Source organism: Hipposideros armiger, unplaced genomic scaffold (assembly GCF_001890085.2).
Source record: "Hipposideros armiger isolate ML-2016 unplaced genomic scaffold, ASM189008v1 scaffold_95, whole genome shotgun sequence".
NCBI classification, from domain to species: Eukaryota; Metazoa; Chordata; class Mammalia; order Chiroptera; family Hipposideridae; genus Hipposideros; species Hipposideros armiger.
Window position 1 is genome coordinate 1,542,568 of NW_017731445.1, and position 19,305 is coordinate 1,561,872.

At 35.5% G+C, this 19,305-nt stretch overlaps 1 protein-coding gene across 9 annotated transcripts in view; it reads left to right on the forward strand.

The window, feature by feature from the left end:
* The window catches only part of RFX3 (regulatory factor X3), a 253,383-nt gene that overhangs the window by 156,771 nt on the left and 77,307 nt on the right, over window positions 1–19,305 (forward strand). For 8 of the 9 annotated variants that reach the window (XM_019645933.1, XM_019645927.1, XM_019645929.1 and 5 more), the window contains 2 exons: window positions 1,077–1,174; window positions 15,009–15,267. In XM_019645933.1, the coding sequence (XP_019501478.1) occupies window positions 1,077–1,174; window positions 15,009–15,267 (357 nt within the window). Of the gene's footprint in view, window positions 1–1,076; window positions 1,175–15,008; window positions 15,268–19,305 lie in introns of those variants that run through there. The other variant, XM_019645932.1, reaches the window with a different exon arrangement.

Here is a 19,305-nt window from a genome sequence, read left to right on the forward strand (position 1 = left end):
CTCACTGCAGCTGCTGGCCGCTCACGCTGGCTGCTGGCTACATACGGTAGCCCATGGCAACCCACTGCCACAGGAGCTGCAGCCTACGCCGTCGCCTCCAGCGACTCACAGCAGCCCAGCTCCAGGTTGAGCTGTTGTTCAGCATCTTAGCTTGTAGAGGGCAGTGTCACTGGCCCTCATGTGGGATCCGAACCGGGGCCCTCTGGCGTCCCAAGCCAGTTCTTAACCATTGCGCTACTCGACCAGCCCAAGCCTATTTATAATTGTTTTAAAGTCTCTGCTACTTCCTGTCTTTCATTTCTATATCTGTTTCTATTGATTAATTTTTCTCCTGGTTATAGATCACACTTTTCTGCTTCTTCACGTTTAATAATTTTTTATTGTATGCTGGACAAGATTCTTACAGTTTTGTATGTTTGGATTTTGCTGTCTTTCTTTAAAAGTGTTAAATTTTATTTTGTGTAGGCAGTTAAGTTACTTGTGGATCAGTTTAATCTTTTTCAAGGCTTATTTTTTAACTTTGTTAGGATGGACCTAAAGTAGTCTACTCTAGAGCTAGTTTAGCCCTACTCCTAAGGCTTCACCCTTCTGGTACAATAAAACCTTGGATTGCGAGTGACTTGGTTTATGAGTGTTCCTCTAGACGAGCAAGCATTTCTAATACATTTAACTGAGTAAATGAATGATGTCTCACAATACGAGTAGTTTGTTTCCGGAATGAATTATGCTCGCAAACCAAGGTATTACTGTATTTCTACAGAATGCCCTAGGTGTTCAATAAGGTCATATAACTGGCTGGTCAGAATTGAATATCTCTTTTCCCTACACATGTGCAGCTTAGTATTCAGCATCAGACTCAAGGAGATCTGTATGAATATTTCTGGATCTGCTTCTGTGCTTAATGCCCTTTCTGATACTGTTCCCAAATTTCATGCATTTATGTTGTGGAAGTTCAGGATTACATCATAAGCCACTCTCACATTTATCAATACCCTAGAGAAATATTTGAGGTAAATCTAACACTGTGCATTCTTTCATGTCTACCTCTCACCAAGGTCCTAATATTTGTTTTTCAGGTACAGCAGGTACAGACTGTGCAGCAGGTACAACATGTCTACCCAGCTCAGGTGCAGTATGTGGAAGGAAGCGATACTGTCTATACCAATGGAGCAATGTAAGTTTGTCTGTGCAAGTCTTTTTAATTCTCCCTCTTGAAGCCAAAGATCCTCTATTGGAGCAGTTTCCATGGGGTATACAGTCCAGCCATGCTCCCTCTGTTATATGTCAACTTATAAGATTTTCTCCAATAAGGCTTATTTTATATTTGCAACACACGGTGCTAGTGATTTGCACAATGTAGAAGAAGAGGAATACATATATAATTGGACTTTGTGTGTGTGTATGAATATATACCCACAAAAATCCAAGTATAATAAAATATATGTGGAAATTCTTGATTAATTTAGGGAACACTTCAGTTGTCTCTTGCATAGTTCAAAAAAGGAATGTTTCCAGAATTTTTTAAATGCTTTTGTTTTCTTTTTTAAAGGAAAACATGTATTTGAAATGTGATTACCTGATTTTTACAACACTAGGCTACTAGGAGTAAGTTTTTTTAAATGACTGTTCTGTATAAATAGGCTATTTGAAATTCAAGTACAAAAAACATCAGAAATTAAAAACATTGTCTTTTGGCCATGAGACAAGTGCACTAGGGCAGTGCCATTCGCTCAGTTCGCAACTGCCCTCCTGTGTGTGTAATTCCTGAGGTCTTTTGTCATTATTATACACATAGGCTTTCCTGTCTGGTTCTTAGAAAAGTCAGACTTCCAAAGCACTGTTGAGTATTGAGGATTGTATTGTTAATGTTGACATTTGACTTGTATTTTAAATAGCAAAGATTATTAAATAAAGATAATATTTGTTTTATTAAAAGAAAACCTCTTCTTTTACGTTTCCTCTTCTTGCTGTCTGGAATACATATTCTGAATATATATATTCTGAATATGTATTCTGAATTTTATTTATATATATATATATATATAAAATTTGGCTCTATGTAGAGAGAGAGACAAAAAAGTGTATGTACATTTCAAGAAAAGAAAAAACAGTATCAAAATTATAATATTCAATATATATTGATAACAAAGATGAATACAAGTCATGTGTATACATTTTTTTGGCACCCCCGGTATATATTCAGAGGCTTTCCCAGAAACCTCCAGCTCACTTTTGCTTTCATCTCATTGGCCATAACTGTGTTACCTAGTAATCCTTAGCTGCCCAGGAATCTGGGAATGTGAGTTTGTAGCTTTCAAGTTTGTGTGCTACAAGGCGGCAAGGCAGTAAGGCAGTTGGAATGGGTGTTGAGAGAGTTAACTCTACAGTATCTATCACAGCCATTTATCATTGGTCCAAGGTAGGATGGAGAGATTACTAGTGTGCGGCTTTGTGAAAGTTACAGAATGTGCTTTTTCATCTATGAAATGAACTTAGGTTATCAAAAGTGTTGTGTGTAGCATCAGGGAAATAGTAAACACTTGATAAACATTAGTGATTGCTAAAAATTGTGTGCTATACTTATTTTTTTTACATTTTGTTTCTTTCCTATTTATGACTCTAAATTCTGTGTTATTGCCTTGTACAGTTTTGAACTACTTCACCACTGACCTTAGGGTCTTCCACATAATAGATAAATGTGTGATCAGTGAAGCAATTCATTCACAAAACCTTAGGAAAACAGCATCTCTAAAGTTGAGTCTTTAAAATTATATGGCCCACTTAAGTGCAGAAATGATTAAAAGTAAATATCTCGTGCCAACCAGTACTTTCTATGGCCCATTAGTTCAGTTGGTTAGATCATGACTAATGAGGTCTAGGTCATGAGTTCATTTTCCACAAAGTCCAATTAGCTTTGACCCTGTCTGTATGGTCCCAGATTGTATCTCAGCTCCAGCCTATAATATCATAAATGTGCACCCTTGGTCAAGATAAAGACAATGCATCTTTAAAAACCTTTCATTATTATCAAATTTAATTTTTGACTAAACATTCTGTAGCATCATTTTCATATTCACTAAAGAAACATTGCGTTGCCATGAGTTATAGTCAACATTTTAGTAGCTAGAGGACTATGCATTTTTTCTCAAATGTAACCAAAATAAATTTTTTCAGCATAAGCCATTCCAATTTTTCTTTAATTTTGTAGTGCTGACATTTGACTGTGTACAGTTTTTGTCTGTAATTTTCATTTTAGGCTTTGTTATGTACTTTTTATTTGATACACTTCCACATGTGTTAGGAAAGGGTATTCTATATTCTTCTATTCCACTGCAGTGAATTAATAGCTAGCTAGTGTGTGAGCCCTGACCTGGATCACAGTCAGATTTCCACTTCTGTGTGATAAATGCTTTTTGCTGATGATACTCGCTGATACTCCCAAAAGATAGGAATGGCAAATTTTTTTTTTTTAGCTGAGCCATCCTGCCACTTGTTGGCCGCTCAGCCGCAGCTCAGCTCGGGTGGTGAATTGAACCGGCGACCCTGTTGCTCAGAGCTTGCACTCTTGAACAATATATGGCCCTACAACCTGTACATGCTTAGTAAGTACTGGTTCACTGATGCTCCTGTCACCAGCATTCCCATGCCGAGTAACCATAATGCACGGGGTCTCACTCAAGAGATGATGGTAGCAGTCACAGAGATGTGTCATCACTTAGGAAAATGTGTAATCATTACAATTGGTTGATACGAAAGCGTTTACCTGGTTCTCACTGTGAATATGGACATTTATTGCCAGCATGACAGGCTTAATAGTGTGAGTGAGTGAGTGAGTGAGTGAGTATGTATTTCAATGTACCATTGAGACTGCTTTACGTGCTGGGAGTTGGGAGTAGAATAGCTCTTTACTCAAGGGAGAGGTAACTTAATTCACTTTTGCTCCTGTTTATTTTATCATTGCCACTCCAGTCACCCAGGCTGCACCATCTGTATATTTTCTTGCAATAGTTTTTTCCAAGAATATTTTTTCAAAGGTTGGATCATAGCCTTATTCATTTCTACAGATTCTTGCAATTTATGATCTCTAATCATTTCGAATACTATAATTAAACCAGCTGAGAAACATTTCATGCCATGGAGAGAGAGTCCAATCCAATTGAAATTTCTTGATGTAGCTAAGAAATAAATTTTTTTAAATGCAATTATTTTTTTTATACCCCTCCCTCCCCGCAATGCCTTTTACTCATCCTTTCCCCACTCACTCCTCCTTCACGTTAGTCAAGGTAGAAATAAAGACATCAAACTATATCATGGCCAAATTAAGAAATCCTGTTTTTGTTTTTTTAATTTTAAATGATTTTTGGTTTTGTATCAACTACTCTTTGAAGCTTATCTACTGTTGAGAGATGATCAATGTTTTAAAACGCCCAAATGTTCATTGTATGGATAACTTTTGTAAGACTTGACCAGTAGAAAACCTTCTCATATCTTTTTGTTTAGACTAAAGATTTCTCATCAATCCCAAGACAGAATTTATCAAACTGTGTTTCACAAAATGTTAGTGACTAACAGAGCTCTGTGGTACACAAGCAGGGAAATATTGCATGAAGACCCTTCCTTTGAGGACTTTAAATTCCTCTTATTACACTTTTAGAGGCTCTGAGTAGTCCTATAGGAAAGAAACGTTGTGTTTTTAAAACTAAACCACAGAACTCTTTTATCTGAATAATATCTAATAACATCAAATGGCATACTTTGAGAGGTGGTACATTATTTATATAGTGACATTGAATAGATTTATTCAAAATCCATAAGCATGTGTATAGGACTCATTTTTTAAATAGTCTACTTGAAGATCATATAGTTAGTGCATTTTCTGAAACCATCCAATTATTTTTTCAATACACTTTAAAAATTATTAATAAGGAATCTTAAAAGAGATATTCTTCAAGTTCATTTTTCATCCTTTAGTGAAATATGAGTTTCAGGATTTGCAAGTAAAATTAAGCTTTCTTCTTATTAAAATGCTCTCTGCTTAAAAGAAATGGTCATATGGAGTTTCTGTAATTGAGATGGAAAAGATGCTTTCTTCACTTATGCTTCTACTGATATGCTCATTCAAATTGGAGTAGGATCCGGTTTGTCATTTAGAGCTTAAGAAGCAAATGGCTAGTTACTTAGGAAGCTCTTAGAGGAAGAACAGCCCTGTTGTGGAAAGGAGCACCAAGATCTCTACAATTAGAGAGGGCCCATTTCATTAATCACATCACAATTCCCATTTCTCCCAAAATCGAAGACTTACAAATATGGCTTCTCAGAATGTCAGACTTAGGAAGTTCATGGAGATCGTTTATTCCACTCCTTCCACTTTACAGATGAGTAAAATGAGACACAGAGCAATGCAATAATTTGACTGGCTAGTTCGTGTCCAGAGTTCATATTGTCTGACCTCCTTTCCAGTGATTTGCAGATGATGGTCTTCTGATCCTGAATTATTTGGGCAGTTGGGGAGAAGGGTTGGCTATTACAAAAAAAATTTTTTAGTAAATTTTATACATTATACTATTGTATATCTTACTGTAGATAGATAATAAACTAGTGATGTTTTTATGGCTGATGACTCTTTAAGAGTCTTTTGTCATTCATATGAATCTCTTTTGTTATATTTTTATGGTTTTATTTTGTGACTACAGAATGTTCTTTGGATATTCATAAAATATAGAGAAAAGTCCATATTTAACAGCGTTTTAACATCAAGTGGTTTAGTTAAATAGCTTTTAAGAGGGAAGGCTATTCTTTGACTGCCCTGTCTATATACTTTTTTATTATATTCCATTAGTAGAATTAAATGATGCATATTAATGGCAATTTTTTTCTGTGATATTTTCATAACCTGAACCTTGACATCCAGAATAGTTCTATAAGAGAACACTGAGGAGAGTTTAAACACTTAATTTTTCTCTTCCCTCTGTTTTTTAAGAAAGGAAGAAATGAAAGAAGCCATATATGCTTCTTTAGGTTTAGATCCAACTTGTGTTATTAATTTTTTTAAATGAACTTCAGAGACCCATGTTCAATTATCATTTCTCCCACTGACTATAATTTAACTTCAGGCAAATAAAATACTTGCACCTAGATTTACTAACCTGGAAAATGGGGATTAATAATTGAAAGCATTACTTAATGACCAGGTCTTTTATTGCCTGAAAAAATATGTTCACTTTTAGCTCAGTTACTCTTATAAAACTAACTGCAAAAGTAAAGCATGATACAAATGTCTGCTTGAACACAGGTTTGGAAGCTAGAGTGGGAAATCTTTGTTGGGGGGAAGGGAGTATACATTTGAAAAGCTTGGGAATCACGACCTTGTGCCTAATGGCGACTAAAGTCTTTTAGGATATGAGTATAATCCTCCAGCTATATACAGTCTAAGACTGATTCATGAAGGCTGAGCTTCGTAATGATGAGAAGGTTCTAGAGAGGACAGTACCAACAAATCTTAGTCTGGCCCTCAAAAGGAGTCAGACTAGCAGAGTCGCCTCCCAGCGAATGCTCCAAGGCCCCAAACTGCTTTTAGGTCAATGGTGCGTGTGACGTCGGGTATGGGATATACCACCCATTTCCCTGGACTTAGTACCATGTTTGGCCTCAGTAACGTACATACAGGCTATAGCTGCTTTCATCCATTTTTGCAAGTCCCACTGGACAGTATATCCATCTCTAATAAGTGCCTGATTTCTCTCTTCCTCTTTATAGTGAAGCAGACTGGCCACATATTCTTCAGCCTCTTCCAAGTTCTTCTTCACATTATAATGAAATTGCTCTATGATGGTCATTGGTGATCTCTAGTTGTTAAATATAACAGACATTCTTCTAGATTAAATTTTCTTAATCTCTAACGGTCAACCAGCCAGCTTATCTATACTTGAGTCACTATCTTCTTTTGCCTTTTCTGGCTATATTCTTCTGTTTTCTTCATAACTTACTGGATCCTCCTCAGTCATATTATTGGCCACATAATTTTTCTATGGCCTCAGCTTTGTGTATATTTCCCTGCTGTTGTCTAACAGAGACCACATTTCTTCCACAATATTTATGACTATCTTATTCTCGTGGTTATCTATTTTTAACTTATCTAATATTTGTCTTTACCCCTCTAGAATGTAAGGTTCATGTAGACAGGCACCTTGTTTGTTTTTCCTGTCTAATTCTCTGTCTAATACCTAGAACAATTGTACATGATAGGTGCTCAAGCTATATTTGTTGAATGAATTAAATAAAAAGTAACACTTAATGACAGGTGAGACAGGAGCAGGCTACTTGGTAGTTTAAATACACAGGGAAAAATGAATGGAACTGAAATGAGATGCTGATAAACATAGTATTGATACCACATTGCTGTTTGTTTGTTTGTTTGTTTTCCAGTACAAAACTTTTTTGGGCTTATGACCAAAAAATAAAACAAAACATGTATATAGTTGCTCAGTTTTTCTTTTTTTTTTCCAAGTATACAGTACAATACTATTAACTGTAGTCACTATTCTGTACATTAGATCCCCAGAACTTATTTACCTTATAACTAACTGAAGGTTTGTACCCTTTGCCAACATCCCCTGTTATTCCCACCCGCAGCCCCTGGCAACCACCATTCTACTTTGTTTCTATGAGTTTGATTTTTTATTTACAACATGTAAGTGAGATCATACAGTACTTGTTTTTCTCTGCCTGACTTGTTTCATTTAGCATGATGCCCTCAAGGTTCATCTATGCTGTTGCAAATGACTAAATAACATTTCATTTTATATATATATATATATATATATATATATATATATATATATATATATATATATATATATATATATATATATATATATATATATATATGCCACATTTTCTTTATCCATTCATCTTTTGATGGATATATAGGCTGTTTCCATGTCTTAGCTATTGTATATAATGCTTCAATGAACATGGGAATCAATATATCTTTTTGAGATATTGATTTCATTTCCTTCAGATGTATACCCAGAAGCTGGATTGCTGGATTATATGGTAGTTCTAAAACAGACACATAGACCAATGGGACAGAATAGGGGGCCCAGAAATAAACTCATACATATATGGTCAATTAACCTTTGACAAGGGCACCAGGAATACACAAGGATTAGCATCTTCAATAAATGGTGTTGGGAAAACTGGATATTCACATACAAAAGAGTGAAATTGGACCCCCTATTGCATACCACTCACCAAGAATTAACTCAAAATACATTAAAGATTTAAATGTAAGACCTAAAATTGTAAAACCCCTGAAAGAAAACATAGGTGATAAGCTCCTTAACATTCGCCTTGGCAATGATTTTTTTTTTTTTGATATGACAGCAAAACCATGGGCAACTGCAGCAAAAATATACAAAAGAGAGTACATCAAACTAGAAAGCTTGTTCATAGCAAAGGAAACCGTCAACAAAATGAAAAGGCAACCTATAAAATGGGAGAAAATATTTGTAAATCATATCTGATAAGGCTTAATATCTAAAATATAGAAATAATTCACACAACTCAATAGCAAAAAGGCAAATAATCTGCTTTTAAAATCGGCAAAGGGTCTGAATAGACATTTTTCAAAGGAGACATACAGATAGATGGCCAACAGGTACATGAAAAGATGCTCAACATCCTAATCACCAGGGAAATGCAAATCAAAACCACAATCAGGTATCACCTCCCACCTGTTCTGATGGCTATTAATAAAAAAGACAAGAGAAGAGATAAGTGTTGGTGAGGATATGGAGAAAAAGTGACTCTTGTGCACTGCTGGTGGCAATGTACATTGATAACAGCCACTATGGGAAACCATATGGAGATTCCTCAAAAATATTAAAAATAGAGCTATCATATGATCCAGCTCAACTTTTCTTAATTGCAAATTTAGAACAGTTACTCTAGATAAAAATCATTTATGATCCATTTCTACCAAAGTGAATTTAAGTTCATATCCAATTCCCTGACTTCTGTTGTCAGGGCACATGACCTGTATCTGTACTTATCTGTACTTATCAAGTACAGATATGGTATGCTTCAAAAACTATTAAAGCAATGCTGTCATGGATAGCTGCCCCGGAATATAACACTCCTTTACATGAGTAGACTTTGATGTTTTAAAAAACTGAAATAGACTAAAATAACTAATAGCTGTGAAACAGCACTTTTTTTCTTCATACCTGTGAAAGCTGCGCTTCGCATTTTTGGTATCCTCCAGTACAGTGGTTCTCGAGGTGTGTTTAGACCAGCAGCACTGACAGCACCTGAGAACTTGGTAGAAATGCCCCCCTTTTGGTCCCTAGCCTGGTTCTATTGAATCAGGAACTTTGCGGGTGAGGCTAGCAATGAATCAATTATGTATAAATGACAATTTGGACTGTACCTAGCATATATTGTGACATTGACAACTGGAGAAGAGCATGGGGTACTTGGAGAGGACTGAAAGAAGATGGCTAATGAGTTGAGAAACAAGACCTTGAGTAAAAGTTAAGGGACTGGGATTTTTTAGAACAATCATACTACTTGAATATTTAGTCTTTACCCGCCTTTTAAACCTCATTTCTTTCTAATATTCTTCTCATTCGATATAGCCAGCCATTTCTAGACTTCTAATTTCTTCCTAAATACCAGGACCTTTCTTTTGTTGTGTGTTTTGCACATGCTGTACTGTCTTCCTGATCTGTATTTCTTCCATGGGGCTGACTGCTTTTCATCGTTTAGTTTCAACCTTAATATCTCTTATTTAGGGATAACATTCCTTGGCTAACCTATCTAGCATGACCCTCCCATTTATTAGACTTTAATATTCTTTTTTTCTCTGTCATAGACTTAAGAAAATTTCTGATTATCTTATTTCCCTTTTTATTTTTGACCAACTATTCCTTATGTTATGTAGCTCTTATGACAGTAGAGATTATGCCTTGTTTTGTTACTTTTATTCTAGGTACAGAATAAATGCTCAGTAAATATTTGTTAAAGGAATAACTATGAATTAACCTGAAAACAATAAAACATTGCACCAATGTAAGATATTGTAATGAGCAGCATTACTATCTATATTCTATCTTCATAATAAATTTTATGGTATAAAATTTGCAAGGTATTTTATTTCCATAATTTGCCATTTTCATACCATTGCTTGATTTTATTGTTTACTAGCTTATTGGTGGGAGAATATTCAAGACCTGGAAACAATACAAAACACATAATTTAGAGATATTATGTATGTGGAATTGTGGATAAGACACATGAAGTTAAAGAAAACAGAAAACTTGGTTATAACTGAGGTAAAGTGACATAATCATCCTAGCAAATAAGTAAGCAGGGAATATTCAGAGTCATGTTTAGCCAAGGTATGTGCTGATGTCTGATGGGATGCAAACAGCGCTAATTTGCTGAATTCAGTGGATCTGCATCCTGACATTTACATAGAACCTTGTAATAGAGTCAGGTATGAGGCAGCTTCTGTCAGCAAGTATGCACGTATCTACATGTTTACATTCATCACTGGGTACATATGTAGAACAATAAAAACGTTTATTTTCTGCTATAGAAATAGTATGACATTATTTTCATAACAATCTGTGGCAATCAATGAAGAACAAACAAAAGGAACACAGCCACATCTTTCAAACGTGCACAGAATTGCTTGGGAATTTAGCTGTTTCAGGAATGCACTGTCCAGAAATAGTTGCTTTCAATCAGATATACTCAATAGAAAATATTGAGTTATTTTCTCAAACATGGTTTGGAAATTTCTGGGGAAAATCGTGTGCAAGCAATAACTCACACGTATTTATTATACAATGTGAAAGATAAGCTAACCTGCAGTATCAGAATTAAAGAGTCATTATTTCTAGTACCTAAGAAAGAACTGCTTGTTTTTGCTGTTGGTGCTTTTTTTTTTTTACATAAATTCTTCAGTGTTTTTATTCAGGAGTTTAGAGCATTTAGACATGGAAAAGACCTTTAGGAGTTATCTACACATAACCCTGGCTCTGGCTCCAGACAGTACTCCAATGAACAGGTTAATGCTTATTTTTGTACCTTTAATGAATAATATCTAAGAATATTATGGTCTGCCTCTATGACCCAATCTAATGTTTAAAATCGCCTCTGTTTCTCATGGCAAGTGTACCTTATTTGTCACAGACAAAGTCAGAAACATTTCACGATGTGTCATTTTCTAATAAAATTGTCTTTTTCCCCTCCTAGAAATTGCCGATCTTTACCCCAGTGCATTTTTATGCAGTAGGCAAGCCTTCTCCTCAGCCCCATGGGTCATGATTCAGTAATGAGGATAGTTTATGGATTAGACATACTCTTTAGTGACTTTTACTCTTCTCTTGTTCTTTGCTCATTTTCTAGCTCATGAATCATCTCCTACTGGAGGGAAGTATGAAAATCAAAGCAGGTTGCATTTTACTACCATATTTTCATACTGACTTGAGGGCTATAGATGTAGATTTTCTATGATGCATTTGTTTGCATTACTAATGTTCACTGAGAACTAATTATATAAAGGAGGCATGTCCAAAAAATGGAATGATTTACATTCCTTAGAATGTTTCTCTTGTGATAGAATAACAACTTCCATGATCATAGAACTTACCACTTCCAAGTGTGTGATGGTAAGCATCCTCCAAAATAGTCCTGCCTTTTTCTGTCTCTTTCTGTGCCATTACGGGTACATCTGCAGACCCCATTCTAGGTAAGAGGAGAGTAGTGTGGGGCTAGTAGATCGTGAGCTATGGTGTAAAGAAATCCCAAATAACAACAGAAAGTTCACATGGCCCCTGTACCACCTATTAGGGCTGTTCCCCAACAGTCATTCACGAATCAAGTTAAGTTCTTTTTATATGACAGAATGGCTGAGAGCATGGGTTCAGTGCAGATTCCAAATTTATTTTTTACCAGCTGTGTGCTTTAGACAAAGCTACTTTACCTATTCACCTTGTCTGTGAAACAGGAATTATAATAGCATCTATCACATGGAGAGGAACTGAAGATTAATTGAGCTAATATGCACATAGAATAGTGCCTGATGCATAGTAAATGGTCAGTATATTAGCTATCATTAGTTATTATATATTTCATTTGTGAAATTAACTTATTACTAGGGGGCATGCATAAACTTTTTGCTAGGACTATGAAAACGAAAGCTGGCACCATGTCTTGCATCTGTCAAAGTATTTATTGTCCTATATCTGTTTGTATGCCTTATTTGGCTGTACTTAAATATCAATATCATATTGTGTTATTTTAAGCACAGTCAGATAGGGTCACTGTTATATTCAGCAGACATAGATTTAAATGACCTCGTTTCTCTTTTTACCTGAATTTGAAATCAGCATGACTATTTTATTTTATCAAATAAATGTGCAATAAAAGAAATATGTAAATGAGATTTCCAATTGGGAAATACAGCAGTGATGAGAAGAATTGCATATGTATTTTAAATGGCATTTTTCTCTCTAAAAATGTTCTCTGTGGAGGTGTTTCTATCATCACCCACTATTGTTATTTTACTAAAATTTATATTATAAATTATCTTACAAGCGTAATTTTTAATGAGTTCAAATGACCTGTTTTAAATGACACAGACAAATCTATGACTAGTGTAGCATCATGTCTCATCTTTTAACAAAACAAAAAGGATTTGTGTTTCAGAAATTTATGAAACTGGCTATTATGTCAGATCATATTTTTGCATATTGACTAGTGTGCTCACAGTATACCAGCAACTGCCTTAGTGTTGAAGGTACAAATGAGATAAAGGAATTTAATGGGATTATAAAGACATGAGGAAATTAACATTAAGTATGTTGAGAGTTAAATATCAGGTGTGCACAGGGTGTTAGGAAAGGACAAAGAACAAAACATAACCGCCCTGTGAGGAGTGGCCGCAGAGGGCAGATGGTGCAGAGAAATAATTCTGATATAAGGTGATGCTTGAGCTAAGAGTTTACAAATGGTGAAGACAAAGAAGGGAGTTACAGAAAAATGCAAAGGCCTTTCAGGCAGAGGAAACCATATGCAACAGGGCATGAAGGCAAGAGAAAATGGCACTTTGGGGGATCCACGAAAAGGTCAGTGTGGTGTGAGTGAAGAAAGCATTGGAGGAAGTTGCTACTACCAACTTCGGAGAGTACGTGGGCTCCAGCCATGTTGGTGCTTGTAAGGTCAGTCAAGGGTTTGGAAGTCCTTTTGAAGACAAGAGAGAATCATGGAAAGGTTTTTAAGAAAAGTTGTATTTTCATATTTGCATTTTAGAGAAATTCCCCTGGCAGCACAATTGAAGATAGATTGGAAGAGAGCCCGATTAGAGGAAGGAAAGCCAATTAGAAGGAGATTATAATGGAGAATATATGAATGAATGCAGTGAGTATGAGAATGGGAAGGAGAATTGGATAATTATTTAGAAGGTAAAATTAGTAGGACTTAGTGACTGAAGTCACTGTGAGTGAGGAAAGAGTCAGCAATAATTTCCAAAGCTGAGGATGGTGGTGCTGCTCTCTGCTGAGAGGGGGGAATGTAGGAAAAACAGCAGAAGAGATGAGGACTTTTTTTTTTTACTTAATACGTTAAATTTTATATATACCCGGGTGGTTGTTAGAAACCCAGATTTGAAATTCTTAAAGTAGAAATTAAAGAGAGTGAAGGTAATCAACTTGTGCAAGGTTGTTTACTGTGAGCATATGGTCATATAATATATGGTAAATGTATGTGGTCTGAATAAAATGAGAAAAAAAAAGAGCTAAATATGGACATCTCAGAAAATATTAATATTTAAAGTGCCAGGAAAACAGAGCTTCCAAAATGTTCTTGAAAGATAATGGTTAAAAAAAAATAGAAAAGTGGAAAAGAAATGTCATAGAAACTACAGAATAGGAGAGATTATGACAGAGAAACCTTGTGTATACATAGAAAATGTATGAAAATATACACGCCAAATTGTCAGTAGTGGCTAGCTCTGATATGCGGGTTGAAGAGAATGCCAAAGAACTGGGAATTTTCATCTGATATTTGAATTTTTTAATAAAATTATTTTACACCTCTCTACTATTTTTGCAACTTCTTGTGAGCATATAATTATTTCAAAATAAAAACTAAATTCATGTTAAAATATGTTACAATCAATTGAAAATGAAAAATAAATCAGTCAAACAAGCTTAATCAAAACAGGGAAAGGAGGGAAAAGGCAGCATCGGGTGGTCAACAATGTCATACTGCAAATAGGTCAAAAAAGATAAGGACTGACAGCAGCCTTCTAGCTTGGTATTTAGATTTTGCTGCAAGTGACCTTATTAAAAGCAATTTCCATGAAAGGCTAAGGGTAGAAGCTGTACTGCAGTTGTTGGGAAGTGGAAAGTGAGGGCATGTAGAGGTGGCACAGTCATCATGGAGAAGCTTGACTATAGAAGAAGAAAGAGATACGGATAGGGATTTAGTATCCAGAGTTAGTAAGTGTTGGCTCAAGATTCTTATGGTGTCAAGAAAGAGATCCCTACAAGCATCCTTCGTCATGGAGGTTTATTGCAAGTCATCCAGGAATGTGAAATAGCATGGGGAGTTGACTTATCAGCCCCCAGGAATTCCAGATCCCAGCTTCTCTGAAACTGGGATTTGCAAGAAGTTCTATAAAAGAATTGAAGGAGTCACTCAGCAAGATTTTTTTGGAGGGAAGAGACCTGAGCCTATTTATGTGCTGGAGGTGGGTACGAGTAGAGGGCAAAAGCTTTCAAGTACAGAGAAGTGTTGAGGAACTTGTTAAAGGAATGTAGCTTTTAGTTGGAAAGTAAACCCTACTACTTCTGGGAATGAAATTGCATACAAAATACAAAACTTGCCATGTTCCAAAGGCTAACCTGATATATTTTGAACACATATTCACACTAGAAAAAATTAGATGAGATGATACAAATAAGCTAGTAAATTTCTTTCTTCTTCTTCTTCTAAAGCCGAACAACAACTTATCCTTACACAGAAACGCAGATGTACAGCCAAAACACTGGAGGGAATTACTTTGATACTCAAGGGAGTTCCGCACAGGTGACCACCGTGGTCTCGTCCCACAGTATGGTGGGCACTGGTGGGATTCAGATGGGCGTCACGGGAGGACAACTCATCAGTAGCTCGGGAGGAACCTATCTGATCGGCAATTCAATGGAGAACTCTGGTCACGCAGTGACACACACCACTCGGGCCTCCCCAGCGACAGTAAGTATTTGAATTTTCATTTGTTTGATTTAGCTTCTTGGTAGCCACTATTGTACATTTTCCAGTATGGAGGAGAAACAACACAGGCTGGGCTGGGGCAATGGGGTGTTGCGTTTTAGTGTTGTGGTGTTATCTATTACAGAATGTAGTAGGTATAGTACTATGCAGAATGTTACTGATGTGCACCCCACAATTGTGTGAATTTGGAAGTTTTTATTAGTAGTGGCAAGTGAGAGAAGTGATTCTCACTCATAGGCTTTCTTCAATGATATTCAGTAAAATACTTTAAATTTCTACTGAAAGAACTTACTTTTATATTATGCTAATTTACACTGACTTTTTATGAGATTAAAAACCAAGAAGTATTATAGAGAGTAAAATATATTGTAGTTTAGAACTTTCACATCTTTTACCAGTCATAATTATGCTAGCTCATTGCCAAAGAAGTTGTTTATGTAAGGCAATATTTTCCAAACTTTAGACTTTAAAGTTTGGCCATATTCACATGCCACCTATACTGTTATTTACTTAATATATAATTTTTAGTTGATTCATTTTTAAAATAGAAAACATGTAATTTTTCTAATGTATATTAAATCCATTCTTAAAAAGTAAAATATGTAAAGCCATTTTGCATTTTACCATAGAGACACTTTGGGAAGCACTGATCTAAGTAATTCCAGTGAAAAATACCTTTATTGGCTCTATTCATAACTATGAGCAAATAGTACCTTAAGAATACACAAATTTAGTTTTCAAGTTTTTATAATTTAATAAATACATTTATTTTGACACAAGATTTTTAATGTTTTGAAATGATGTCATAGAAATAGAAAGCTGTGTAAAATTTGATGTCATCAAACTCTGTAACCTGAGCTTTCTATTTTCACCTCAGTTAAGCATATAAATGAGTGATCATTTAGAACTACCTAGCTAGCTAAAGTAGCAATGGAATTGATTTTCTACGTGTTTCATGTAAAAGGAGGCTGGGGATTCAGATTAAGTGCAAGCACCCAATTTTCATCATCTTACATATAGTTTGTTTTTATAATGAAATTGAGTAAGAAACAAATTTAGTAAAAAATAATATGAGAAGCTTTACATTTTTCATTTTATGGATTTTTCTTCAAGATAGAACATATATTTGGTAAGTACGTATTTTATACATACTTTTCTGTTTGTAATGATTACATGTGTTTACACTTTCATCATTTAGTACCTTTTCTCTAATCCATTCTTTGAAGCCCTTTATTTTCAGTTCACTATTTCTTATTAACATCAGAGCAGGTCACTAGCAGTCCTGAGTGGAGCATTCCTTTTCTGTAACTTTTTCTTTGTGTTTTTAAAGCATTTCTTACGTATATTCGTCTCTTTCTTTTCATAACACTAAGTACAGCATATCTAAACCTGTTAGTCACACCAGTATATTTTTATAGATTAGAAACTAAATCATACATAGCCTCTCTTACCTGCAGTTCCCCTCTCAATACCATAAAGTGTTACTTAGATTAAGTGATTTCCTAATTTCCTCTCAGCTTTAAAATTATATTTACAAAGGAATCGTAAAATGTCCCAGATGTAAAAATAACTGTATCTTTACCATAAAAGGAAAAGAGGTAGAATAGGTGCCAGAACTGATAATGCGCTTGAGAAGGGCCACCCAGAAAGTGATTTTCTTTGGGAAGGGAATGAACTGCCACTTATCAAGTTCTTAGAAAAACTGAAAAATTGGGGACAAAGAGCCTTTTCCCATTTTTGTTTCATCCACCCTCTCTCACGACAGTACCATCCCTCATCCCGCATCCCTCTCCTACTTTACCTTCTCCAGACATTTCTGTTGACCTTCACACTAATTTCTGACTTCCTGTTAAAAACATCTTTGTCACCTGGATTTGGGTTTACTGAATTTATTAGTGCTGTCACTCAGTTAACTAAACTGCTTATTCCAGGTCAAGTAAGTGCAGGTGCAAACATTAACAGGGTAAATTTTATAGTTTGGTTTTTTTCCATATAGAGTATGAAAAGTAGCATTACTCCTTAAGTTATCCATTACACAAAATGGATGCTTGATTTCTATTATGTTAATTGGTAAATGAAACTAACACTTAAAATAACTTGAAGTATAATGACTGTGAATAGTAGGAAACTATAAGAAAACCCCACCAATTCATAGTATCAATTGTACATATTAATTTATACTTTTTTTGTTTTAAAGATTTTATTGGGGAATTGGGGGAGGGGAACAGTGTTGGGGAACTGGGGAAAGGGGAACAGACAAGTTGCTGTCCTTTTGTTCGTCAGTCTAGTTGTGGAGGATGTTGCTTCTCTGGCCCATGTTGGTATTATCATTGCGCTCTTCCCGGGTGAGGCAGTCGCTCGCCGGCCATTGGACAGCCGCTCACAGTGGCTCACGGGAGCTCACACCAGCTGCCAGCCACTCACAGTAGCTTATGGCAGCCCACTGCAGCTTCACTGCAGCCTATGCCATTGCCGGTGACTCACGGAAGCCCAGCTCAAGGTTGAGTTGTTGTTCACCATCTTAGCTGTAGAGGGCGCAGCGTCACTGGTCCTCATGTGGGATCCGAACCGGGGCCCTGCTGCTCAGAGCTGGTGTCCCAAGCCAACTCTTAACCAATGCACCGCTGGCTGGCCCATATACCTTTTTTTTTCTAGCTGAGCCATCCTGCCACCTCTTGGCAGCTCAGCGGCAGCTCAGATCAGGCCATGAATGGAACCGGCGACCATATTAACTTATACTTTATGAAAAGCATTAATATTTAAGGTTTTCTTAAGAATGTTGTTTGTGTGTTTTCTTTTTTATAATAATTTTTTTTTTAGCAAAAGAAGTGTAAAAGTAAAATAAAAAGATAACGTTTGCATGGACCAATCATAACATGCCCTAATCAAAGCACATATGATAGTAGCATATGATAGATGTATAGTATTTAAATATACATCTGTTAGTGTTTATTATGTTATTTTGTATTTATTACCAAAATTTATATTCAATTTAGATCCCTTTCTCAATTCTGCTTGAGATTTTCATCTGCTTCATTCACAGTAAGGTGGTAATTCTGTTTACAATTTCGCATCTGTTACTATAGTAAAGTTAACATTTAAGTGCCATGAAACCTATTTAACATTTCCTACCATCCTCCCCTTGCCAAATGTTAGAAAATTTGTAGATTTTTGGTTGTTTAGACTCCTGGTAGGTGCTATGTCGTTAAAAGGAATTTGCTTATTTTCACATATATTTATCATTCACTATAGAACTATACAAAGAATATATATGATTACAATCTTTAACAACTTGTTGTCAAGACTCAAGTCATTTCTTTCCAAACATTGAACCAGATTGTGCTATATATCAGTTCAGTTCTTCTGGCTGTTTAGTGGTCCTTCTATCACCTGTAATATGTCTGATGCAGCTGACTGTGTCGAAATAGCCTATACTGTGGCCAGAATTCCGGACTGGGGAATAGTCAGTTGGGTTGCTCTTTAAGACCCTATAATAAGTGAAATGTATAGCCAATTAATTCAGTTGATGTAAAACTAGTTAAGTTTGAGTATTTGGAAATAACACAAACCTAGCACCTTTATTCAGTTCCTGGGTAGCAAGGATTCCTGCTCTGGTTCTCAGAATAAATTGCCTTGACTCTGTCTTATGTTTGACCTCTGCCTATACAGAAATACTTGCGTATGAATTTATTAGGAATCATTTCCTGCCACACAAAATAAGTTTACTCCATTGTGCCAACCAGTTTCGCAAAATATGCCTATGAAGAAAGATAATGAGTTAAAACTGAAGCCAATACTAAGAAAAATAAATGATTAGCACTTGAAGTATTTTCTTACCTAGTATAATATTCAGTATAAAATCATCTTCTCATATGAGAAGGATCTCTGAATCATTAATGGAGAATTTTTATTTGAGCATATGATTTACTTTAGTTTTATAACTTTAAATAAAAATATATTTTACATACACATGTTTTAGTATTTCATTTTTGCTTATGCATTGTACATGTTGTCAGTTTT